Raw genomic sequence first — 27863 nt, forward strand, 5'->3', positions numbered from 1 at the left:
GCGGCGCGGGGCGGCGAGGAGCGCTCGGGCGGCGGCGCCCTCTGTGAAGCGGCGGCGGCGGCGGCGGCGGACGAGCGGCGGCGGCGGGCATCCATGTCGACGGGCAGGGATTAGCGCGGCGGGCACCCAGCCGAGCGGAGGGGGCGGCCGGCCCGTCGCCCCCTTCCCGCGGGGTCTCCGGCGGGAGCGAGCCGTACCCGGCTGGCGGGGGCGGGTGGACATGGCTGACCGGAGCGCGCCGAGCTGCCACCTGCGGCTGGAGTGGGTCTACGGCTACCGGGGTCATCAGTGCCGCAACAACCTCTACTACACGGCGGCCAAGGAGATCGTCTACTTCGTGGCGGGGGTCGGCGTGGTCTACAGCCCCCGGGAGCACCGGCAGAAATTCTACCTGGGGCACCAGGACGACATCATCAGGTACCGCCGGCGCGCTCCCGGGCCGCATCCCGCCGGGGGCTCCGACCCCCTCCGGCCGTCCCGGCCCCGCAGCCCGGCTCGTCCCCAGCCCGCTCCTCCCTTCCCCCCGGAGCGGGGCTCGAGTATCCCCCCGCCGCCGCCTGCCCCGGGTGCCGTCCCGGGCAGCGCCGGCGATGCGCGTCCCGCCGGTGCTGTGGGGATCCGGGCAGGGGACCGAAATACACCAAGGACAGTCAGCGCTTCCTCACCGCCACCCCCCCCGCCCGGGCTTCGCCGTGGGTAGAAACAGCCTGGAAATGGCTTTTAGCTGTCGGATTTAATCAGCCGTGTTGCGTGTCCCCCACTGCCGCCGGTGTGCGGTGCCGAAAGTCGTACGGTCGCGTGTGCCCGCGGGTCGCCGCTCGGTGCCCGGCCGCCCCTGAATGTCAAAGGGCCGGCGGGAGGAGAAGCGGTAATCGCGTGTGCCCCAGAGCGCTGGGGCTGCGGAGGAGGTTAATCTGTAGCAGGTAGACCTTTGTGCGGTGTTTAAATGGCGACGATTACATGGGGAATTAGTGGCCTGCCTGTTACTCAAGCAACTTTTAGGGTAATCTTAAAAGAACAGCCTTTCTTGAGAAGTTGAGGCTTCTTCTCTAGCTCAGTGGTTCAGTTGGGTGGGAATGTTACCAGGTTCTGAGTCCATTAAAAAATAACAAACTGATATTGCAAAAGAAGTGTGCTCATACAATTTCTTATATGTCTTTCTACTCCAAGGATGCTTTTGTAAGCCTAGTGGGGTTGTGAGATCAGTGAGAGAATTTGAGGAGTATGAAGGGCAGATGTGAGCCTGAGTCATCGATCTTTTCCCTTGCAGTAGGTGTCATTGCAGATGGATTTTAAATTATGATTTCCTTTGGTATTCATGTTGGGGTAAGAGCTAGCAGTGATGCTTTTGTAGGTCTTTTGTATGTTTTACAGCACAAAATTTGTTTTTATGATGCTTAGTGCTCCAAGGCATACCTCTGTATGTGTTACTCATGAGTAACAGGTATTGCCTGTAGAGAGCAGAATAGATGCTATGTCTTTCATTTAAGCTTTTAGACACACTAGAAAACTTGGTCATAATGGTCAGTTTTAAACTTTGTTTAAATCTTGAAAAAAATTAAATTGTTCTTAAGTATATCTGTGAATGTTCCTAAGAAGGGAGTCACTTCAGTAGTATATTTCTCCTTGGTGCTAAATATATGAAGAAAACCTAGTCAGTGTACCACGGTAGATTGGTGTACTAGGGATGTTGAGTCAGGAGTTTGGATCACTGTTACTTGCATCACTTAATGTTTTAACATTCTCACTTTAATCCAAGAAGAACTGTTCTCTTAAGAACTGCTAGCCACCTATGATGTCAGGTGCTGCGGGAAATCCAGATCTGTAACTTGCTGTTGTGCTAAGGAAGCCGTGGCTCACTGCTCGTTCTAAGGTCACGGCAGTGTAATATTACACATTTAATACCCTGTATTCACGAGTGCTTCTGAATGACGCTGTTTGTTTCAGTAGCACTTCTTGTAGCATAAGAATTAAATGGTTTGAGCTACAACTGGGCAAGGTTTTTGTTTGCATGTGGTAACAGTTTCTTGCTCAGTCTCTCTCAGTTTTGGTCCCGTGTGCTACGTTTGGCTAAAATGTGACAGAATTGTTTAGAATAGCCCTAAACAACAACAACAACAAAATACAAAAAAACAACTGACAAACAAATAAATCTGCTGTAAGTCAGCTAACTGGAGAGAAAGACTATGTCTAGTTTGTGTATGTACTTCGATTTGAGTAGTACCATGGCCCAGCATAGCAGAATTTCTCCTGCTCTGAATTGTATTGATGTGAGAGTATAATTCTAAGTATGATAAAGCATTACAGGTTTATGCAGTTAAAATTTTGCGTGCTTCTTAAGCGCAAAAGCTATATGGAAATATTAGTATGCTTAAAGAAGAATGCTTGATTTAAAAACAGCATGGCTATTTCTAACAGTCTGATTAGGCTTGCATTGGTAAGTCTTTCACTTGCTACTTTTCCTAAAATGCAATGTGGTACCATTTAAATGCCAGCTGACATTTCCTGACTAAACTTGGGTATCTAAGCATGTTAGTTCTTAATATTTAAAGGAGTCATAGGAAGGTTAGATATTAAAACAAACAAACAACAAAACCTAAAAAACAGGTGCAAAAATGGGATTATATAATATAGTAATCAGTGTTACTAAATTTTCTCTCTGAAGATATACTCAACTGTTGTATTGCAAAAGAATTAATATATTTTGTGCTCTAATAGTCTCAGCAAGTCCTGTTGAAATGCTGAGATATTTGGGACTTTTTAGTGAGAGCAATGGGAGGATTAAGTGTCTTTTTACAAGTGTAAGATCTAATTTGTGAAAACAGTTCTGGAGTCTGAAAATCTTATATATTTAAAGAATCAAACTTTCATGAGCCTAGCTCCATAGCTACAAGGACTAAGCATAAATACTGCTCGCTACAGGGTGTTATTATTAGTACTCTTCATTATGAGAACTTTTATATTGTTAGCGTTCTTTGGATGACATTGTAATCGTAAACATCAATCAGTAGAGAGGAACTGCAGTTCTTAAGTCAGAGACCATTTCTCTAGTAGTAGAAAACAGTATTGGAGTAATCGACAGTCATAGGACATTTTCCATTGGAAATATCTAACACTAACACTGAGTTTTTGTTCTGCTTTGAAGTTTTACCTGCTTTTGTTAAGTGAAACCCTATAAACCTTCTGTAAGAATTTTTAATATGATGAGGTGTTTTAACATAATTTGTTTTCAGTATCAATGTCTAATCTTAGTTTTAATCATGGTGTCCACACCCCAAACACCTCAGCCTCAGTTACGTGTAGAGTAAAAGTAAGAGATTGATTGTAAACTCTTCCGGACAAGAAGAAGATAATTAGGATAATTTCAAACGTATTTTATTCGGTGTTTTGTGTTTTGTTTTGTGGGGTTTTTTTTGTTTTTTTTTTTTTTTTTTAACAATGTCAGTTGTAATCCATTTTTAAAAGGACTTTTCTTGCTTGCTGGTGAGCTTTTGCTTTTTATGTTCATTTTTTATCTCTTCTGAGAATTACTTTCCAGAAATCAACTGACTGTTCTGGAGGATAGTTACATGTTTTCGATCATACTTGTCGCCAACTTCTTACACATTTGGATATTTTTATTGTTGAGGTCCAGGATGTATGTGAACACTTGTGGAAAGTGTCAGGTGCAGAAATGATTTGGAAATTTGCATCTTTTGGGAGTGCAGATAACAGAGTTTCTTATATTTTCAGGAGTAAATAAGGAGAAAAATCTTGTACACGAAATCTCAGGTGACTTGCTTTGATCTGTTGCCAGCAGCATAACTTGGATGTCTGCTGTGTTTGTGGAAGATAAGTTCCCCTGTCCAACCTTGGCTGTGTATGTGCAGGAGATACTAATACTGAATGAAAATGCAAGCTTTTCCTACAAAGCTACTAATTTCAAGTGTGTGTTCTCTAGGATTTTGTTAATCACCAAACTAGCTTGTGATCTGTAGAATGGTTTGCTGTCTGGTAGCTGAGGAAGAAACAGTATCTTGGTGTGTTCAGGTTAGATCTTAACTTTGTTCTCTCCATAATTTTATTGGTATAGAGGATCATAGGTTATTTAATTTTGGCAGATCTTCCCATGTCAGAGAGACTTTAGGGGGATTGTATTTAAATCTGATCTGTATCCAGATTTCAGAAGATGCCCTCACAGGGTATTAACTTGTCATACTGTAAAACTCATGCTCATGTTGAGGCTTCTTCTTAGTCTGGGCTAGCTAATGCATATTTATATATTTTATTTTTTTGATATGAGAAATATGAGAAAATTGGAAACTCTGAACTTATCCACCTTTTAAAATGGCTGTCTACTTGCAAAAGCCTTTGATGTCACTAGGACAATTCTCTATGCTGATGTGCTCCAAGGACACTGCTGACATGTTCCAAGGTGACTTGTAGAACAGTTTTTTCTTTTGATGCATTTTTTTTGCTTCCTTCTCTTTCCTTCTCTTTCCTTCTCTTTCCTTCTCTTTCCTTCTCTTTCCTTCTCTTTCCTTCTCTTTCCTTCTCTTTCCTTCTCTTTCCTTCTCTTTCCTTCTCTTTCCTTCTCTTTCCTTCTCTTTCCTTCTCTTTCCTTCTCTTTCCTTCTCTTTCCTTCTCTTTCCTTCTCTTTCCTTCTCTTTCCTTCTCTTTCCTTCTCTTTCCTTCCCCTGGGAATTAACTTTTCATCTGACATTGATGGTGCTATTGAAAAGTAAAATCAAAACATAAGGGTAAACCAGTGCATCTTTCTGAAGGCTTTAGTAGACTTGGGAAAAGTTTCTATTTTGCTTTTCATGATGTCTGTTCTTGATTTCAAACTTTAGCACTTATTTTTATTTCTCCTTTTGCATTATCTTTATGCTGACACAAAACAACTTCACAACTGTGCCTGTCAAAGAAAGAAGAATTATATTTCTCTGTCAGAAGGAGACAAATGAGGAAGAGTTGTCTCTGCCTTTTTTTTTTTTTTAATATCCATTATGTGAGCTAGCTGGCAAATAATAGTGCATTTGTATATTCTTCCTAGAACTTTATCACTGTGACTACTTGATTAAGATGTTTGTGGTATGTTTAGGTTTTATTGCTTAAGGTAGTAGCTGGCACATTTTATGCTAGTAAGAATTCTTAGTTTTGGAATCTCTGCTGATAATGGCATTTGTTGCTCCGCTGTTCAGCAACCATAGGCTGTCTCTAATGAGTTAATTTCCCTTCTTGTCTGAAGTCTGTATATCTTTCCTTGTCTTGGACTAAGTTGGGGGAAAGAAATCATGCATCCTCTGCCCTAGGACTCATGCAATGTTTTGCTTTTAGGGGAAACATAACTTAAAAAAATTATTCAGAAAACATTGAAATTCTTTGCTATTAGGAGTTCTAGTACCAGAAACTAACCAATACCACGCTACAAAGACAGAGAAGAAATAAATGGTTCTACTTTTTTCTGTTTGGTTAAAATGTGGTACTTCCCCCTTTGTGCCCTTCTGTATCCAAGGCTGGAGAGGGGTAAATTTTATGTTTACAGGGAACAGAGTGATATGCAAAACAGGAAGAAAAAAGGATAAGTATTTGTCTCTATTCTTACAGAGACAGGATTTGGCTGTTCCCAACAAAATAATTTGCTTGTCTAAATCATGTTTTTTCTTAAGGCAAATTTTCTTGTGGCTGTGAACTCTGTAGGAATTACCTGAACTTTATATCCCAAGGAATAAAAATAAGCACCCAAACCTCTGGCCACTAAAATCTTTCCAGGCACTTTTTAAAAAACTCTCATCTTTTTATATTTCAAATTTCAGCTTAATCTATGAGAGATTGTCCTGCCTGAGATACTATGATTTTGTTCCTGTATTCCAAGGCAAAATAAACCATTTCATTTTAGGTCAACATTCCTTAGGTACTAGTGAAAATCAAAACAACTAAAATCATCTTTGCTCTCTGGTGTTAGTGCTGTCTGCCAACTCTGATTTATCTATTTATTGTTGCACTCTGAGTATTAGTCTAACCATCAGCATCTAAGAAATTGTTGGGCTCTGTCAGCTGCTTTCTAGGACTGCTTCTAGATAATGCTCTCCAGGAGGCAGGTCCAGCCTTCCTCTGTGTGGCTGTCAGCTGTGGTTTGCAAGCAGAAATTCCAGCAGTGCAGTGATTAGTCACATCCTAGTTTTGAATGGCAACAGATCTTGTCCTCACCTTCTCTTTTCATTAACTATGTATTGTTATGACTTTGGGTGACCTGCTGTTGGGTGTTTTTAGTAAAGATGCTGCTTATTTCTGCCACCTCACTGTATCATTCTGTCTCTCTGATCACTTTTCATTAGATTCTAGTAATTAAAAAACAACCATATGAACAAAACAGAATATCTTCTCAAAGAAAGAGCCAAACAGGTTTTACAAGAACGTAGAGAGAAGTTATTTTGTTTCCATGTTTGGTGTTCCCCTACTACTCTGACACCTTAAGAGTTCTCAAAAAACCTCAACAAACATTTGAAGCAATTGAAAGTTGGAGTATCTGCTGTCAGGTTTATTGTCACGTTCTTGTCTGGAATAAATGGTGTATGTTTCTGACCTAACATGATGACAGTCAAGCACAAATATTAAGCAGTGGATACTAAGTACAGCTACAAAATTTTGTCAGGGGAAGTTCTATTAATTGGTTTGGCAGCAGATCTATGAATTTTCACTAGGAATTTAATGATTAGTTGTGTGTTTTGGATTTCAGGGAATGTAACTGAATGAGTACCATGGTTGCCACACAAGGAAAAAATTCTGATTGTCACATGCAACATCTTGTGTTTTTTGAATTATGAATGGGACAGAGGAAAAAAAGCTTCAGCATGCTCTGGTGAGGAATTCTTTGTATGCGTTTGAATTCTATACACTCCAGGTCTTTCTTTCTAGAAAAGGACTCTGTTGTTTATTCATTTGCAGAAAGGTAATCTCCCAAACTGTTTCAATAATTATAGCCATCGGAGAAGGCCAGTCATCCCCCTTGGGAGCCTCTAATAACCGGAGGAAAATAGGAGTAAAATCCATTTTATAGTTATGCTTCTAATGTGAAATGGATCATAAATAAAAACACCTCAAGATGTAGCTTGTCTAATACTTAGGAAATGTGCAAGGTGCATCTGTCTGGATTATTAGGTATGGTGTTAGGAAACCAGTCTTTGTTCTTAAGTCCCAAAGAAGATCCTTGACAGGAGTATTTCCCTTGACTCAGTGCTGGTGAGGCTGCCCCTGGAGCATGAGGTGCAGTTCGGGGCTCCTCGGTGCAGCAGACATGAGGAGCTACTAATGAGAGAGCATTGAAGGGCTACAGAGATGATTAGGACTCCTGACCATCTCTCCTGAGGAAAGGCTGAGAGAGCTGGGACCAGTTGTTTCTGTCCCATCTGGGGTGCCAGTTGTTTCTGCCCACTCAGGGACGGCAGTTGTCGGGGGCTCCTTTTCAGGAGTTTTGATTCCCCGGCATTCAGGTGGTTTTAGAGTTCTGGCCCTCTGCAAAGCTCTGTGCCAAACGCAGGAAAAGACGGAGTCTTCAAGGTTACATGCTTCGTTTATTAGTTCTTATCTTACAATTTTCTCAGTGTCCAAAAGATGTTTGCCGCGGCTCGGACATCTGGTGACTCCTCCTGTCTCTGGGCTGTCCTTATCTTTTATACTAATTGCTACGTATTCTTTATTTACTATTTATTACCAATGTCTATCACTATTACTAAAAAGGTCATCTTTACTCTGACCCAATCCTCACTAACTACTTTGTGCCAACGTCACTGCAGAAATGGAGTGAGGGAACAAGAAGGAAGAAGAAGGAGACAACGCCCCAAAATCTCCATCTTGCCCCATTCACTTCAATGCCAAGAATCCCAAACCCACGTTTTTTTCACCCTGTGATATACTAAACTACTATTTTTCACACTCTTGTGGCCTGCAATGCTTCCTGCAGTGCAAGGAGCCTCTCCCATGGACTGAAATCAAATCCAGTGTCTCTGAGCTCTGGGCTGGGGTCCCAGACCCCCCTGCCCAGGTCCCTGACCCTCCAGGGCAACCAAAGGAATGCCCTGGACTCCAACACAAACCCAGCGAGGAAAAGGCTCAGAGTGCATCTGATCAATATATATAAATAGCTGAAGTGAAAGTGTTAAGAAGATGGATCCAAGCTCTTTTCAGTGGTGCTCAGTTAGAAGTCAAGTGACTTTCCAACCAAAAATAAAATATGTAGGCCCATGCTGAGCAGTAGGAGTTTCCAGAATTGGTGGTTCAGTTGAATGCTTTGGTGTTTTGACTACAAACATTATTTATTACTTTCTTCCCATGTGGAAATTCAAATAAAAATCGTTTAATGTAAATCTAGTTAAGGAGATAGTTTTTCAAAATATTTTTTTCTTGAAGAAAATTAGACATTAACTATAGATCATAGGGTTTTGGTATGCAATAGAATATTTACTGTGAAATGAAATATCTTTAATTGTATTTTCTGTAACAAAGAGTGGGCTTTGGGGTGTGTGCTGGTAGATTCCTGCTCAAACATGGCACCTGGGGTCCATTCTCCATTCACACTTGATGAAGGAAACATGTTCTTGCTTCAAAGGATGAAAGCAATGTAGTGCTGAAGTCGTGTGAGGTGCTGTTCTGAGAGGTCAAATACAGGCACCCAAATCACTTGAGCAGGTTAATTCACCAAGCTATTGTACTTTGTTGATAAGCCATTAAGGCTTTTTTTTTCCCCTGAATATATTTTGAGGAATTGATTTCTATTTTTCCCCAAAAAGTTTATATTTCCAGCTGAAAAATCATGTCTTCTCCTTAGCTTATTCTTTGGGCTATATAGTGTCATGGGGTTTTTTTGTTTATACTAAAGAAAAATCAGTTAACTGAGTTTATCATCTCCAGATGATCTTTTTGAGCATACTCAGTTTATTTCCCTCCATGAAAGAAGTCACAACTTAAAACCCAAATTGTGTCATAATTAAACTAAGCAGTCCTATAAGCCTCTAGCTTCAGTAGCTTTTATCTGTCAGTCAAAATGGCATTTCTTACAGCAGAAGCAATTGCTGGGACACGGTAAGATAATTACTCTGCTGACCGTTTTATATTGTGGCTCACAAGGGTGAACTCCCTGTTAATTTCTTTTCAGCTTTTCATGCTAAGTAGTCTCAAATTGCCAAATGTGCAAAAGTCTGAAGGGAGGATTTGGGTTCATATTCAGATCAGGGGGAGAGGTGAAAGTGATGTGTGTTCTCCCTCAGGAAAACAAAGTTTTCTTGGTAGTTTTAGACCTGTTCTGGAATACGTTATACTGTCTGAAAGATGTTTTTTGAGGGATTTAGTGTTGAATGAATCTTCATAATTTTTTTTATTTTTTTTTTAACCTAGAGTTTTGTGCATCATCATTTTAAAAAATATTTTTCTTGGATTTGGTTTGGTAAAATGAAAATACTTTAGGAACACAGAAGAAAAACTTTCTTGCATTCAGTTTGAAGTGAGACTAGAATAAGCCTGTTGTTTAATCCACATGCATACCATTGAAAACTTTATTTTTCCTAATTAAAACTACCCAAATAGAAATACCAAAAATATCCAACCAGAACTGAACATTTAAAACTTACTATAAGTTGATTAAAGTAGATCAACACAGCAAGGAGCTACAGGCTTAGGAGCTTGTCTTCATGCATTGTGCTTTTCATAGCCAGCAGTCCCATCACCCTCTGGTCTGATTCTGTCAGCACTCACAGGCAAGGTCAGGTCAGGTCAATACTTAAATGAGAAAATGTCTTGGTGCTGTAGAAAATGCTTTTCTTGATTTGGTAGTTGTGTCTTTTTCTCAGAACTATTGCAAGAACATGAGGCTCCAGGACAATATCTGAGAGGAACAGGAAAGGTAACAAAAAGCTTAATAATGTTTGATTCCTTAAAATTTTGAAGTATTTCTGCAGAAATTTTGAGGTCTGCCCTAATCTTTTAGTTTTTCCAAATTTCAGTCAAAGAACTTATAATTCTGCTTACCTATGTTTTCAGTGGTTCGATATGTTAGTCATTCTCTTGTTACAGGTAGGAAAGTAGATTATGTTCCTGGTTGATTTTTAAATAGCATTATGGGGTTAACTTACTGTATTTGCAGTGTTATTATGGTGGTGATAGGCAGGAACTTAGCATGTTTCAATAAAATTGAACTGTTAATTTTTTTTATCCCCCTCTAATTTTTTTTACATTGAAAACTGTAGTGTACCTGTTCTGTATGACAAATCAAAAAATTAGTTTTAATTAGTAACACAGGCATTGCAGGCTTTTTAAAAAAGGTGTGTGTTTGAAACAGAACCTGAAATAATTACAGAAATATGTTTCTAGTTTTATGTCATTTACATTTTGGGGTTTTTGAAGCTTGAGCTGACATTAACATTAAGCTAAAAAAATCCATAAAATTTAGTTTTAGCTTTTATAATATCTCAAGGTTTTGGGCTTTTTTTTTTTTTTTTTTTTCCTCCTTCAAGATGTAGTTTACTTAGTTTTTCAAAATATTATTATACAACTTACAGAATTATATTTGTGATTTAGGATAGCACTTTTGTTTAGCATCAGCAGCTTTGAAGAAAAAAAATATTCATAAAAGTGGCAAAGGTGTCTAATCTGTACTGATAAATGTTAGTCATATGCTCATATTAAAATTTTGATTTGTTAAGATACACTTAAATTATAATGCTTTTATATTATGATCAGGGAAATTGGTTTATTCACAATATATTTATTTGACTGGAAATAAACTACTGGTTTTGCTACATTCACATGGTAAGCAAAACTACTGGGCACTTGAAATATCTTGAAAAGAAGAACAAAGCTGTAATTTTCCTTGAACTTAGGTACCAGAGTGTGAAACCTCCTATAACCATCTTAATAATTTGGTTGCAAGTTTAACATAGATGGTGTTGAATATTCTCTTCAAAATACATGTAGTGAAGATTTTTTTTGCCCAATGAGATTCTGGTGTCATCTGGTGTAGTATGAATTTCCCCTGGTATAACAGTGAATTGCCTTACAAAATGTTATAGATACATACAAATCACCTTCATTAGGGCACAGATTGCTCTGATTACTCCAATGGCTACAAAAGACTTACATTTCTACAGGAAATTCCCAGTATCATTATTTGCATTGCTGTTATAGCTATTACCATAGTAATAGAGTTTGAAAATGCAGTGCTTGATTTGCACAAAAAAGGTCCGAATCAGCCAAGATTGCCTTAACTTGGTAGCAAAAGCTATTGATTGTATTTTAAAGCCAGGTTTGTGATGCCTATTAGTTTTATATTGCCAAAGATAGAAACCACAAAGAATTCCACTGTGTGCGCCATCTGATAACACCACTACTACTCTGCATTTAAAGCAAGATGTCTTTGTGAGTCCACTTCTGTTAGAAAAGCAGTTCTTCTTGTTATTTTTCCTAGCTGCTAGAGAATACCTGCCTTATTAAATCTCCAAAGAAATACTGTATCTTTTCTTCAGAGTAGCTGTCCTCAGCCTGGTTGCAAAAAGACTGTCCTTTAACTGGGAATCCTCATTACTGCTGAGAGGCTTCCTGCTGGGATCCTTTCTTTTGAATAAGTTCTGTAAGGTGGTGCCTGATGCCTTTTCTTCTATGAAAGCCCTGGGTATTCAGGTATTACTTCAGAAAATACAGTGAGCAGTCCTTCCAACTGTTTTTCATAGGTTTCATTTCACTGTTTGATCTTCGAAGCATTTTCACAGGAGTTCCTTTATAGTGCCTATTGCTTTGGGCTACAGACAGGGTGGATCAAGACTTATAACTGTATGTAAAGGTCAGTTTGATTCTTTTGCTTTAAAAGCACATGTCATTTTAGCAAAAAAAAAACCAAAATCAAAATAAACCCAAACCATCCCAAAACTAAACCTTCTTGTCTAACAGCAATGTCCAACTTCTAATAGCTCAGATATTCATGGCATCATCTTTGATAAATATTTTTAGAGGCTCCTTCTCTGGGGTTTGAATTCATGAATTGAGAGAAATGTGTCCAGAGAGTGAGTGGCATAACTGGAGAGAATAATGCCAGTGTGAACAAAATGATCAGCTTTGGAGGTACCTGCAGTAGTACTTCCACTGGTGGTTTAGCCAGATTGGTGACAGATTACATTTAGGGAAATCTTTCAATTGTCTTTTACACTGTGTTGACTACAGAAAGTATTACACCTTAAACTTCCTTTGGCTTCATATGAAGTATATTGATATTTGGCATAAAATGACAAGTAAATAAAATGCTTGATTCAGGTGAAAAATTCAAGTGAAAGAAAAGAAACAAGACTGAGGCAAAGGACCAGACCTAATAATAAAGAAAACATGTCCAAGCTGAAAATCATGTTTAGAAATTGCTCATAGTTACATTAAAATCATTGTGTTCTCACAACGCTCGTACATTTTACTCCTGATTACTTAATGTGGTTTGTACTTTACCCCAACTGAGAATGAAAGTTGTAGATATGACATATTTTTATAACAATATTCTAAAGGAGTGTTTTGCTTCTTTGATTCTTTCTATTTATGTGGTACATTTCTTATGACTAAATCTAATTGGATATTTTAAAAATAACAGTGACCCTTCAATTTTCTGAACCGTAGGGTAACTTCAAAAGGAAAGCTCCTGTAAATGTCAGACTGTGATATAGGTGCATGCAAATCTTATATATACATGCCATTGGGGGAAAAACCTCGAAATATATTTAAAGGTAAAAATCGCTTTAAAAAAATTATGCATTTTAGTTGTGGTGGTTAGAGGTCTTCATTTTATCAAGATAGCTTGCATGCAGAATGAGTGGATTAATAGTGGATTAATTCTATGTTTTGGTTAGCTGACAACGGTATAAACCTTCTCCTGACTTCTAGAACTATGCTAATCCCTGTTCCCTGTTTATAATCCCTCTACAAGAGCAAGCAAGGTGAATGATGCTTTATCTTAGATCAAGACAAGGCATCTGACAGCATTTGGAAATTGCCTGAAGAGTTATTGTGGTGAGTGTGGCGTTTTAAGTGAAATAGCCCTCTGGAGTACTTGGAGAAATAAAAGGTATATTTGAAGAACTGGTAAATATTTAGTTTGGTTTTTTTTTTTTTTTTTGATCAAGGTTGCATGTTAGATGATATTTGTGTTTTTTAGTTACAGGTTCCTCTTTTGCCTATTTTTTTTCAATGCTGTTTATTCTGCCATATAAATAAATCACCACAAAAATGAATAGCCTTTGAAACATTATTCAGTAATAATTTATAAGCAATCATGATTTTGTCATTTGCAGGTTACAGCATGTGCTTATGAGAATGAGTATTACATTACATTACATTCCTCATTGGGATTAGTCAACTGGATCAGTATTCTTGAGCTAAACATAATTTTTAAGCTGAAGATTTGTATTTTCTTGAAAGTGTTACACATGAATGCTCTTTAGTCATCATCTCCTTTTTATTAGTTCTAAGTAATTTAGTTTATGAGCCCACATGGCTACCAACTACACGTTGACTTCTGAGTCCCTTTAATATTCTCTAGTCTTCATATGCTTCTTTGCTGTTTTATTTATGGTTCTGGTACATGTGGGGATTTTGTTTCTTTTAGGAGATGGTCTTTTGTGTAAATACTTTTTTGACCTCTATAGCATTTTTATAGTTTTTTCTAAACAAGAGTCAGATGTTGTCTGAATTTTAAGTGGTATCCTGGTTCCTTTCACTTTTCTGGGTGCAAAGTTAGAAGCTGGGATGGTCAGTTTGTGACATGTTGTATCCTTGGCTTCTTTTCTGTAGGAAAACACCTCTGTAGAACACCTGTATGAGTACTTCCCTAGTACTTCCTGATTTGTTAAGGGATCACTTTTGTGTCATCAAATATAGTGACCCAAAGGAGCTGACCAGCTGCCCTGCCTCCCTCCTAAGTTACTGACAGCTGATTGTACTGTCTTCTCTCTGCAGATCTTGCACTTCTGGTTTCTTCTTTCCTTTTCTATATCTCTTTTGTTTTGTTTTGTTCCCTTGCTGCTAGTTCTAGGGGAGTCATATGTGACACTTGATATGTAACGGTTTAAATAATTGGTTTTAAGTCTGTGCATTGTCTTGTGAGGAAAGAAGGCAGTTGGATATTTTTTTAGGTGAGAGTCTTACTTACCTTTAGGGTCTAGTTTATCCCATTATTGTACCACTAGTTCTTTAATATGAGTAGCTTTTAAAGAATAACAGGACATTATCTTAGCAAATTTATCTCCAAATGATTCTGGAGTATATGTTACTTCTAACTTTCATGTGAGAAGTTTTTTTTAGCTAGGAACAGGTAAGTAATTTTGCTGTCTTCTTTTTCAAGGGACATATTAAAAAAGATTTTTTTTTCTCAAATTGTGAAAACCTGGTGATTAAATTGTCAAGATCATGTAGAATTTGTAAAAATCCAGCAACCCCACTCAGTCAAACCATGAGTTCTCTATTGGCATTGGCAAAATCATTCATATTTGAAAAAAGGGGGGAATATCCTTAGTTTAAATCTGTTTTCTAGGAATCGTAACTTACTCGAAAGCTGAAGCCAATCCCTTCCTCAGCAGTGGAGGATGTGACAATGCAAGACAAAAATGGACATCTTCATATCAGGGCATATAGTTCCCAGAATATTTTACTCAGTTCTCATATTCAATGAGTTGGGAACTTAGCATCAGTGTTGCTTCACTCACTCTACTTCTCTTTGAAGTACATCTGGTTTCTTTTTTTTTGCCCCCTCCTTGGAGTTCAATAGCAAATAGAAACCCAAAACAATCTTTAGGATTCTCTGGGGTGTTTATAAATGTTTCTTGTTAATCTAAAAACATTCAGATCCAAGAGGAGAAAATATGTAATGGTAATGAGATGAACTGCAGCTGGGAATAACCAATGTACAGTTTGAGTTCACCATCCCTTTCTCCACTTCAGACTCTCTTACTTTGAAGTTGGATGCTTGTGTAATTTAAGGAAGCTTCAGAAAGCTTTATTTGACATTATTGGCTCTGGGGCAATAACTATATGGAAGGATGGTAGTGATGCTGCAGGATGAACACTGCTTTGTTTTGTCTATGGAAAATAAGTGTGCTCTGACTTGATCTGTTTAAACTTTGATGAGAGATGTTTGCTGATTACAGGTCTTTCTGCTTTAAGATCTTAAATAGTATGACAGAAATGGTTTGTAGCTTCCCCTGTTATTCTTTCTGGGAAATAGGGATAAATGACAGCAAATAAGAAACTATTCTCAACTCTATGTGAAATGTCTGTAAACATACCATGAAAATATTTTGCTTTATTTAAGGATAGAAACAATTTCACACTTGAAATTAACTCTTAATTAATAGATGTCTGAGATGCTGTTATTTTACTGCAGTATTCTTTTGTGCATTTTTACTGGTGCCCTAGTTTTATGAAGCTCAGGAGTAGTCACATGAATATATTCTTGGATTTTCATCCAATATTGTTGCTAAGGAAACATCATCTTTAATACTGTATCCTTGTCTGCAGCTTGTCTGTATTAATCAATGCCTGCTAATGCTCAGCATAAACCAAGTAAAGATTAAAAAAAAAAAACTTAATTTCTTTTATTATCAGGTAGTTTATTATTGACTATTCTGCTTCAGGATCCCCTGCCACTACAAACCTCACACAAATTGGAGGGTGTTGTCCATGTCTTTAGTTTCATTCTACACAGATAAGCTTTATATTTTTTCATTGGCTGCCATTAATATTTAATATAATAATCTAACATTGGTCTTGTACAGTGCATCAATCTGGTCAAAATGTTGGGAAATGCTTACATATTGCTGTAAAAGGGAGAAAGAACCTTTTCTGTATGCATTAAAGAGGAGCTTGAACGTACTAAAGTGAGAAACGTTTCCCTTTTCACTGTGCTACTAAAACTCTACTCTTGCATTTCAGCCCAATTCGAGTGTCTGCTAGGGAAAGACCTGTCATTCAGACATATTGGTGGAAATCTCAGTTCACTACAACTCCAGCTATTTAGTTTGTTGCAATAGTGACAGACAAGTTTTTTGAATTTTCTGTTTCCGAACTCTTTTGGGAAGTACCAAGTTCTAGAGCCAATTTAAAAATTAATTAGACTTAGCAGTTTGTTAGCTTAATACCTGTGTTTTTTTCATGATCATGGTTGCCTTTTGGACATGTTCTTACATATCTGCTTCTTCAGAGACACTACATTAGATGTAACATCTGTTGTGGAAAAGCCCAGGTCAGAAAGGCCAGAGGCAGACGAGAAGGCCTAAAGAACTTGTCTCATTAGGAATATCTGTTTTCTTTTTTGGACAAGCAGCAGTCTCTCATTCATCAGCTTAGTCATCCTTCAAGGACAAGGAAAGAAATCAAGCACCAGTTTACAGTCTAGCTGTGTGGGCTAGATGCAAGCACAGTTTCAGCAGTCTAACCTGGATAGGTCGTACCAGCTCTCATTACCAGGGTAATAAAGGGAACGCACGGTCTCTCCTTCTGAGTGCAGTAAAAGGGAACATGTGTCATTTTCTTCTGAGTGCAGAGCTTCTTACGCCACTAAGCAATCTCTTCCTTTTCCCTAAGACAAAAATAAATGCAAGGTACAGTTTGTGAGGGACTGTACCTAAGCCCACAGGGCCCACACTAACAGATCTGAGCTGCCTTTAGAGCTGAGCCATTCCCATACATTTCTGTCTGATCTCAGGAACTGAATGCTTGAATGGCAAGCAGCTATTGCAGATACCATCCCAATGGTTGTATGATTTTAACACCTCAGTACAGGGGTGTTGAAGATCATATCCAGAGTATCCAGAGAGAGCTTGAACTCATCGTTTGATCCTGTTAACTGCATCACACTCATGAGTTTGTATAGTCCACGTACGGAAAGCGTTTACTGTTATTTGTTTCTGGGCACCCATTCTAGTTAAACTCTTTTTTTCTGCACTAGGAAGCTATTTAAAGTGTTTTGCTCAGGGCTGTTCTAACAATGAACATTCTCAAGTATGTGAGTTGTATAGATGCCTCTGCTCTAGAGGTTGGATCAAGATACTGTATTTTTGTATTTATTGCTATGCTTATAGGGATCGCTTGATCACTCATAGTCCAATGAAAGAAACAAAAAGAGTCACCATATTGTGTAAAATTGGAATCTAATCCTTGATTTTTCATGAGGACCCAAAATTTCAGATCCATAATTCTGCATGGTACCCCATGGGATTAATAATAGCCAAGACTAGATTATTAAGGAAAAACATTGTTTTATCGTTCAAGTCTCATATCAAAAGCGTGTAAATATATGTAGTAGGTACTTTGTTTAGTGTTAGTAACAGAAATAGTAATCCCTTGACTTTTTCCATGCTTCTGTTTTTCATTAGCTCTGATAGCCTGTGAGATAGAAGACTTACAGGTAGTACTTTAAGTTGTCCTTTACTCCTTGGTCTCTAAGAAAAGATGAGGAAAGGTATTTTCAGGTAGGTGTTTCTTCAGCCACAGCTAACAACTTTTCTAAATAGTTTCCCTTAAACTCACCATATTTGCATTTTTTTAAAAAAGCTTATTTTCTAAAAATATTTATTGTACATTTATTTTCTTCTTTCAATGACTGTCTGGAAAAGTTGTTAGCAGTTTACTATAGAGACTGAAGTGATAGGAGAAGGACTTTTGTAATTCTAGAGTGTTGTCTGTTGTGCTTAAAATGCAGGCTTTGGATCTTAATTTGTGCTTTATTATTTTCCCATATCAAGGCAGAATTTGAGCTCAGTTGTTTAAGCCAGTATTTGGTATTAGGACATAAAAAGAACTAAACCTGTGATACTGCTATTAGTTGTTATTTGCCATTTATTAATTAGAAATAGAGAAAACCTTCTCTGTATTCACCTAATATTCTTTGAATGAAATGATTTGGTATGCTTGGGCTGAGGGCACTGTTCTCCTTTCCCTTGGTAGTGCCTTTACTGCTGTGCCTTCCATCTCTGATGCGCTGTGTTTCTCTAAAGGTTCTAGACTTTGGTTAAAAACATACAGAGCTAAGTTTTGCTTGCTATAAATTATTTTGTAAGGTGTGGTTGCTTTTGCGTGTGTGTGTGTGTCTGTGGTGGTGTCTGAGTGGTTTGTTGTACTTGTGTGGTTTTTGCTTGTCTAAAAATGCACTATGCACATGTAGCGCAGATAAGGACAGGATTGAAGACATGGTGAATCAAACATGAGACTCCTGTGTTTTTTCTATTTTCCTCTCAGTTTCTGTCTCTTTTTTCTTGGTTGTTCCTTTCACTTCCTTTTTCAGATTTCTTTATTGTCCAGTTTCAAATTTCTTTATCGTTCCCTTTCTGTGGTGACGTTCTGAGAAAAACAGATCGTTTTTGGTGCAGCATTTTCTTTCCCTCCAGATGCTTCTCCTTTTTCCTGTGAGTGCACCATCTGTCTTTGTGTGCTCTGGGAGATGTGCAGGTGTTAGTCAGGAGTAGGTGACTGAATTGAAGTGTGGTAAGTTTTGCCGCCAGCTCCTTTCTGCAATGTTTTTTAATTGTGAAGTCACTCTGTCAAATAAACAAGAAGAGAAGAACTAGGGAAACAACTCTGGAAGTGTTTTGAAGGGAAGTGGGGAAGTGTTGGTTACTTTATCCTGGTGCTGGGTATAACCAGGAGTAGCCAAGAGCAGAAATTCCCATAGCAAAATGGAAAGGTTCAGGGCCTTTTACCTCTTCAGCTTTGAAATTAGAAGTTCTGCTCAGTTTTGCATGTAGAATTCATCTAGTATCAACTGCTATTTTAAAACAGAAAAAAATATAGAAATGTATTGTGTACTGTAGTGTAACTTCATAAAATATTAAGCATTTTCTATTGTGGTTTTCTCTTGCTCTTTCTATATATATAGAGAGAATGAATATGTCTTTTGAATTTGTTTTTTTTTTCCTGGTAATTTCTTGGTTAGCTTTAACCTTTCTGGTTTTGTTTATATTTGTAGACCTCTCTTGTCTTCCCTTGTCTTTGAACTTTATTTATCAAACCCGTGTTCAAGTTAAAGATCATCTTACCTTTGCAAAGTGCTCAACCTTTCTCCTTTTCAAATCATTTGAAGAAGATAAATATACTTACTGTGTGTTGTTAGTGGTTCTGTCCAGCAGTCTCTCAACATCATTCATTACCCTGGGATTCATCAGCCTAGGAAATTTTTTAGCCAAATTAAACAGCCAGCTTTGGAAGTTATGTCTTCCTGACTTCTATGTGGTATTTCTACATCATTCTGGATTGCTGTCCCTAGTATGTGTGGAATATGATCAAGTAGTTTGTTTGGGTTTCTGTTAGAATATATTCTTATTTTTCTGTATTATGAGATCTGAATCCTCAGACCTCGTGTTCTCCCTTACAGCTTGCTGGAATAAACAAAATGAAGAAATATCTTGCTGACAAGAATGTTTTCTAGCTTGGTCCCAGATTTGGCAAAACAGTTCTGATGATCCTCAAGTGCCCTCTGAAAGACGAAATACATGCTATAAGGAAATTCTCTGCAATATTAAAAATGTGGAGAGTTAATAATAATTCAAAAGTAGCTATTCCCAATTGTTCTATATTAAAATTAAGATATTTAAGATAATCCCTCTTAATTTTAGTCATCTGAAGTGTAGTCATAGCCTCTAGTCTAAGCAAGTCATGCTTTGGGTTGCTGTACATTCAGCAGAGAGACAGCTCCAGAAAGCTGTCCTCTCTCAAAAAGGACATCAAGTACTGTGTGGAATAAAGAACTTCTGGATATGCATATATCTCTCCATTGATGATTGATGTGTAGATAGTTAAACACTAATTTCTGTTTTCCACTGTTTGTGCTCTTGATTTTTAAGAAAGGAAAGGAAAGAAAGGAAAAAAGGTATTTCTCTCAATGCATGAAAATCTGACCAAGTTTAGTAAAGACTTCTGGAACAGAGGATTATTGACTGTTTTGCAATTAATTTAAATGTAGAACGGTTTTGAAGGCTAAATTCAAGAAAGATGCTGGTATGTACTATATTTAGGATTTCACAGCTACTGTGGAATCTGTGCTGCAAAATGACTTTTTATTATCTAGTATCCGTGCGAAAATATTGTAAAAGAATTTTTAAGGAAAAAAAAAAACAAACTATGCAACTAACTAGGCAAAAGCAATAGTTTAATACAGAAATGTTTTATCTTTTTTTTTTTTTTTTTTTTAAACAGCCTTGCTTTGCACCCCGAACGTGTGTTGGTGGCAACAGGTCAAGTGGGGAAGGAACCGTACATCTGCGTGTGGGATTCATACACTGTGCAAACTGTATCTGTTCTGAAAGACGTTCACACACATGGTATAGCTTGCTTGGCCTTCGATTTAGATGGTCAGGTATGTAATTAATATTCCTTATTCAAACTTGAATAAAATTTTTATCTATTAGAAATCTTGTCACATTGTTTTTCTTAAAAAAAGGAAGGGTATTGTCTCAGGTTTTGTCTGCTTATTCTCAAGTTGAGGAAGATAAAATTGCATTTCTAATGAATGCCAAATATTTACATTTGGCAAGAAGATGGTAACTTCAAAAGCTTTTTGAGTGGAGATGAGGTGGTAGTGAGTTTCTTGTAGTCTGTGGGCCACAGTTCAAGGTTAGACCGATTGACTGGAGACAGTGAACCTCCCCTGTGCAGAGGCATGTCTTGTGCCCAGTGATGGCAGCCCCATTGTGTTACTCATCTTGGCCTTCTTCAGGCAGTATCTCCTCCTCTGTCATGTATTTTGCATTCACTGGTGGCCCTCCACATTTTGATTGTTCAGGCTTGTGTATCCTGTATCAAAGAGTCAATAAAAACATTTCATTGGGTTATAATTTTGTTGCTTTCGAACATTCTCTGAGTAGTGAATTGGTTCTCAGAGCTGCTGCCTATAACAGAGATTGTTTTCACCAGACACCTGCTCCTCTGAGTGAAGAGACTTTCTTGAATGATGTATTGAAATGGAAAATTTAATGGTTATATTTACGTGTTAAGTAGGAGCTGAAAAGATATTAACTGAGAAAATCCATTCTGGAGACATGCTTTCCTGGTCTAAGAAACACTTCTTTCCTTCCCACTCAGCCTTGCATTGTGATACTCAGATTTAGCTATATTCTTTGTTCGTTTTCCTTGCTAAAAAGGACAATGTTTTAGTGACTGCTGTTTTCCTCAGTGAGGATGTATTGGAGAGACCAGCTGCTGTCCTTAAGAGAATATCAAACAGAGCTGTGCTGAACCCAAGAGGAAGCCTACCTATAACTTGTTTCTGTTCAAACATGTAATTGTTGTAGGAAAGTTCTGATCTTGTTGAAATGACCTCTCATTGTTTAGGAAGTCAACTTCTAGAGTCAGCTTCTTTCTAGAACATCATTCCTACTTCACAGCGACATCTTTTCTCTATATTGTTCTTGTTGTGTAAAATTGTATCACTCACTCCCTTGAATGGCCTTCATAATTTAAGGTCAAGATACATCAAATTAGGATTGAAATACTCTAATTTTTCAGAGGTCAAACAGAAAGGCTAGAGTTTTTTAGTATTAATAAATAAGAAGCATGGATAGAAATTGTACTTAATTTGTTTATTTTTCTTCTCATAATCTTTGAGTTTTTCAGACAGTAAAGGAGTTATGTTATTTGGAATAGGTTTCTGTCTTTGGGAAAAAAAGATTATGATTCAAGTTTGGATTTTGTTTCTGGTTTTACAAACTCACTGGATAATATATGTAAAAATTGAAGGTAAATTTGTCTTTAATGTGTGTAAGTGTTAACTGCTGAACAGTGAAAAAGCTTTGCCCAAAAAATTTGAAAAACTTTCATTTATCAACTTCAGAATGGCACAATTCATGCAAAAACTGAACAAAAATATTCATTTTCTTTAAAAATTAAGCCAAATCACTCTGCTTTATTTTATTTTATTTTATTTTTTTAATCAGTCCTGTTAGTCTTTCTATGAGAATTTCTAATATAGGAAAAATAGCATTTTGACTGGTTAACAGATACAATACAAGTGGTTAATTTAGTCAATCATTCATGTCAAGAAATCTGTGCAAGATGTCTTCACAGTCAAGACAGCCTGCAAAGCACAGGAAGATCACAAAATTTTATTTTTGGGGGGTTGGTTTTTTGGTTTTTTTTTTTTTTTTGGAATAATCTTTTGTCCACCCTAGTTTTACAGTGTAAATGGCTTCAAACTCTTTCTGAACCATAAAGACTTAATGAAATTATGTTTGAGGCCTTTTAAATTCTGCTTTGAGAAAGTATTCTGAAGGAAAAATTTACTCACATGTGTCTTGAAGAATCAAGCAAGAGACTTTCAAAGCATTTAGCTGTTTTTAATCTTCTGCTTGTTTCAAAGAAGATTGAAGCAAATATTTTTTTTTTGTATCTCTTGGACTTGTAAAATAAATCCTAAATTCTGCAAGTTACATATAATTAAAGATAAACATAATTTCTTTAACTTCAACGATTATTCCTTTTTCTGCAAATGTCTCCTGACTACAGCTTGCCATGTGTGCTATATATAGTTATATATATTAAACACTATAAATCAGAAATATGTTGTTATCTAAGACCTTTATGGTCATGATGTTGTACCTGAGAAGATGCATCTATGTAAGCTTTGGTGTACGATACAGCTTATGTTTTCTTCTATATCAAAATGAAGTTATTCCTTCTATATCAAATATGTTACATGTTTTGCAACTCATTCAAAATAATGACTTTGGCTTTCATTAATATATTGAGTTATTTTTATTTGTTTAATTTGGACACGTTTAGCGTTTGGTCTCGGTTGGCTTGGATTCAAAAAACACAGTTTGTGTATGGGACTGGAGAAAAGGAAAATTGTTATCAATGGCTCCTGGTCATACAGACAGAGTAAGTATAACTAAATAGCCTGAGCATCAATGTCATTTTAATTCTTTAAACCATGTCTGTATATACATACTAGACTTATGTCTGAACAAAAACCATTTTGTTTTAGAAATTAAATTTGCCTAAAGATTCATATGCATAAAATATATGAAGATATTTAAGATGTCTGCATTTATTTCTAGAATAAAATGTGTAACTCAATATTTATTTGTGTATGGCTTGTTGAGACCAAAAACATATAGGGAAAGTGCACAATTAATGCACTTCTTAGACCCTAATCCCCATATGGGAAATCAAAATGCCAATAATTGCTTAAATTTTTCTAGTCTGCAAATGAACCTTAATATTTTTTATAATGTGTTTTAATTATTCTTGGGGGGCAAGGTGGGGGGGGAACAGAATATATTGGGTGTATATTGAAATTTCAGTATGGAATGAGAGGATAAAAAATTTTTTCCAATAGATCCATTTAAAATATTCCAAACTCCCTGTTAATTTGCTAAAGGTTTTTACTGTTTTAACTGTCCTATGCTAGAAAGGCCATCTCTGCTGACATCCTTGGGTTTTTTGTGCAGATATTTGATATTTCTTGGGATTTATACCAGCCAAACAAGCTCGTCAGCTGTGGTGTAAAACACATCAAGGTAAAGAAATAACTCTTCATTTATAAAATATTTAAGCTGCAGCAATATGTGTTCTATAAAATATATAAAAATCAAAAAGGAATATAGAATGATAACATGGAAGGTCTTGTGTAAGAATAATATTAGTTCTTAGATCTGCAATCATGAATCACACCAGACTACACTAGGTATGTTATAAGATCTGTATAGTGAGAAACAGACCCTCTCTGCCCTGGCAGAAGTAATGCAGTAGGAGTGAAACAGTTGCCAGTTGCATTGAATGTAATGACTGTAATATAATTTAAAATTTAGCTTCTCTAAAACACACTGTTTGAAATCCAAAGGAGTGTAAGACAGGATGCACATGTTTAAGGTGACTCCAGGTGGCCAGTTTTCTGAATCTTGAACAGTGAATGAATTGCTGCACTACAGAGGTGAAATAATTGAAAAAAACATTTCTTACCATTTAGTGATAGTATGAGGAGACAGTGGAAGAGAAAGGAAGAGAAGCATTTTCCTTTCTTTTAATTCTTTTCTCTGCTTGTATTCATGCCTTTGTCATTTGGAGCACTCCGTACCTGTTACAGGATTCATAATTTGGACAGTTCATGTGTTTTTCAAGCGTTCTCGGTTTGATCCATGTAGCAAATTCTGTACAGAAACAGCTTCTTTTTCAGGTTTAACTTTGTCAACAGGATTATAAATGATTAGGAACTGTGTTTCATGTCAGTCAAAAGTCACTGTCTTCTCAATGCAGTTTTCTGTGTTACCACATAACAGCAGTAGATGGCATCTTGAAAGCCCTGTATTGCTGTTGTGTGGAGTTTCCCCTGAAGGGGAAAATGTGTTGTCTTTTATACAATGAACTTTTGAAGTAATATGTATTAATGGCTTACTGGAAAAAGTCTTAAATCTGTTGGCTAGATTGCATAAGTCTGATTTAGCATAGTGTTTAGCATGTCCATTACAGAATTCCATGAACTTGCTTAATAATGATCTTTTATTTTCTGCTTCTCTAAGAGGACCTTTATGGCAATAGTAAGCTAATATTTGCCATCAGTGATTTAAGATGACTTTATGACGTCAAAACATACCTATTTAGATAAGCAAAAGTTTGAGCAACTTTTAAGGCTCTACAAAGCCTTTCTAAATAGCAACATAATTTTAAAAATTATTGCTGTTTCATCTGCAAAAACATTATTGAAAATCATAATTCTAGAGGTACTTAGACATTTGAATCAGGCAAGAGATTTTTGTTGATGTGCGTTTTTCTTAAACCACACCTTCTTGTTCTTTCAGATATAAAGAATTACTTTCATGCTTTTAATATTATTGTATTTTTTCTCAGATGATATTTTATGCAAATTGTAATAGTACTTAATCGAGTTATGTAGATAATTCCAAGTGAACTGATATTGAAAAATTACTTTTCGTAGATACATCACCTGCTTCCACTTTGGAGCTAAGTGTTTGATTTATGAAGTGACTATGTAGTTGCTTCTCAAGAAACAACATGGTCTACGTCATGAAATCTCTACTTTAGTTGAAAAAATACTACTGTCATGGTTTCACCCCAGCCAGCAGCTAAGCCCCAACTGGGTGCTCAATCACTCCACCACTAGCAGGACTGGGGAGAGAATTGGGAGGGTAAATGCTCATGGGTTGAGGTAAAGACAGTTTAATAGAGAAAGCAAACCTGCAAGCAAAGCCCACCAAGGAATTAATTCACTGCTTGCCATGGGCAGGCAGGTGTTCAACCACCTCCAGGAGAGGACACGTAACAGTGACTTGGGAAGACTCCATCACTGCAAGTGTCCCATGTCATTCCCTCCCCCCGCCCCTTCTTCCTCTCACTTTATATACTGCACATGATGCCATATGGGCTGGAATATCCCTTTGGTCACTTGGGGTCACCCGTCCTGGCTGTGTCTCTTCCCAGCCTCCCATGCACCCCAAACTTCCTCACCAGTGTTGCAGTAGGTAACCAGAAGAGCCCCGGGCTGTGCAAACTCTGCTCAGCAATAACAAAACCATCTCTGTATTATTAACACTGTGTTCAGCCAAATCCAAAACACAGCCCCATCCCAGCCATTGTGAAGAAAATTAACTATCCCAGCCCAAACCAGCACAACTAGTTCAGATCCTTGGATTTTTCTAATCAGTACTAGTTATTCTAATCAGTAATGGTAATTTCTGGTTATTTTTGAATTACAGTATTGCAGGTACAAAAATCTATTCATGGTAATGTCTTACATTACCTGATATTAATTGAAGTCTGCTCAGAATTTAGAATTGATTATTGGTAACAGAGTGCCTCGCTGTGAAATACAGTTCCATAAACATGTATGCAGGAAACTCTATATGCTGAGACCAAGGAAGAGTAACCTGTCAGCAGTGATTTCAAATCAGTTTTCAAGTTTTGCACTGGATTACTTCACCAGCTTCACTTTCCAGTGTACATTTATATGTTTGGACAGGAGGGTTTGAAAGGAGTATGCAAGTGCTTCCTGTTTGCGGAAATGTCAGAAACTACAGTGTTTATTTGGAGACTTAGTTGGCAAGTATTGTGCTCTGACAAGAGACTTTGCATGTCTTTGGCTCAGGATGCATTGGTACACGTTGGGTGACCTAGGAGGGAATTCACACTTTTGTGATTGCTGCAATTACATACAAATGGTTTAATAGAAAGTTCGTAAAAATCTCTACCTCAGATGGCTACTTTGTGTGATCCATGGTTCTGATGAGAAATACATTTACAATAAAACCAGCTCCAACAGAGCAAATAGAGTCTTGTCAGAAATCTACGTGCTTAGGTGGCATCTTTAAATGTATAAAGTAGCATAAAGTACAAATGCAGCATTTTCAGCATGAAAGTCATCAAAGAAAGATAACTCTATTATGAAGTGCTTTTCCAAATAACTGAAAATACAACTGACTCACAAAATATTATTTGAAAGAATTTTAGTTTGATTTAATACTGTTATCCCAAAATTCCTTCTCAACTACTCTCTTATGATGATTTTATGGAAAGATTGGTTAATAACATAAGACATTATTAAACTGGAGAACTAAGGCATGTAAAAGGGGATGAATGGCAGGCAAAGTACTTCTCTTTCAGATGTACATATTAAATTATAAGGTATTAGCAAAATGGCCATCTTTCTAAATCACTTTACGTTACAGTTCTGGAGCTTGTGTGGCAATTCATTGACACCGAAACGTGGTGTCTTTGGCAAGACCGGTGATCTCCAGACTATCCTGTGCCTCGCCTGTGCAAGGGATGAAGTGACGTATTCCGGCGCACTGAATGGAGACATCTACGTGTGGAAGGGAATCAACCTTGTACGGACAATACAGGGAGCACATGCTGTAAGTTTATCTCTCTAAGTTCATGTTAAATGTTAAGTAGATTTCTCGAAAGCTGGAAAGAGCAACACAAGGTCACCTTGTCTGTGCTTCTAAATGGTTTCATACTCAGGATGTCTTACCTGAATATTTTTTTAGAACGGTATACAGCTTTGAAAAGTGACGGCAGCTCAGTGAAAGCTTAATAAAAATGTTCCAAAGTGCTTGGTAATATCTTCTTTTAATTGAAATGTTTAATATGAATATAAAGTGGTTATAATTTTGCTATGTGGGTTTTAATTACATTTTCTATGTTATTTCAAAGCATATGGGTTTGTGATTAAAGTAAGCAGCAAAAATCCTCACTTTTTGGTTTGCAGTCTGATTTATGCATACTGAACTGTGAAAATCCTCATTACTTTTTCTTAGGTAATATGTGGGATCGTACTTCTAATTGTCCAAGTATCACTTGAAAACAAAGCCAACCAGTTTCTGGTTGGTTTAACCTATGAAGCATGAAACTGCTAAGGTCACTTTATGAAGCTATATGATTTGCTGGTTGAATGGTAATTTTTGTTTTGACAAGCATTGTACCTTCTTGAGACTATTTGAAGTTCCTATATTAGAAATTTACATGTTGTGAAAAAACAAGCATATGAGTTCTGATATTGCAGCTTCAAAATTCTAGATAAAAATCAATAACAGTTAATGATTCTTGCTTGTAAGAATGTGTTTGTTTTAACTGGCCTGTTGTACTGGGAGGCCTGACATTTGCAACTGAAGTATAAGAGTCACTCTGTGATTTAATGAGGTGGAATGGAGAGGATGAAGCGAGGAATGTCATGTGTGTGGGAGAGGTTGCAGTCAGTTGTAGTAAGGAGACTCTTGGTTTACCAAAGATTTAGAAACACACATTCGGGATCATTGCAGCTTGTTGAATGAACTAATCATTCAAGAGTGATTGGAGTGCTCATTCAGACAGTTGTATAATGACACTGTCTCTGGTTATGAACAAAGATAAAGTTATGA

At 37.3% G+C, this 27863-nt stretch overlaps 1 protein-coding gene across 6 annotated transcripts in view; it reads left to right on the top strand.

The window, feature by feature from the left end:
* Positions 1 to 220: 220 nt before the first annotated feature.
* Positions 221 to 27863, top strand: part of EML5 (EMAP like 5) — a 103878-nt gene continuing 76235 nt past the window's right edge. For 4 of the 6 annotated variants that reach the window (XM_040067684.2, XM_058421031.1, XM_040067685.2 and 1 more), the window contains exons 1-5: positions 221 to 417; positions 20191 to 20350; positions 22771 to 22869; positions 23442 to 23510; positions 26673 to 26858. In XM_040067684.2, coding sequence (XP_039923618.1) covers positions 221 to 417; positions 20191 to 20350; positions 22771 to 22869; positions 23442 to 23510; positions 26673 to 26858 — 711 coding nt within the window. Of the gene's footprint in view, positions 418 to 6794; positions 6845 to 12707; positions 12735 to 20190; positions 20351 to 22770; positions 22870 to 23441; positions 23511 to 26672; positions 26859 to 27863 lie in introns of those variants that run through there. The other 2 variants (XM_058421032.1, XM_058421033.1) reach the window with 2 other exon arrangements.

Source organism: Hirundo rustica, chromosome 6 (assembly GCF_015227805.2).
Source record: "Hirundo rustica isolate bHirRus1 chromosome 6, bHirRus1.pri.v3, whole genome shotgun sequence".
NCBI classification, from domain to species: domain Eukaryota; kingdom Metazoa; phylum Chordata; class Aves; order Passeriformes; family Hirundinidae; genus Hirundo; species Hirundo rustica.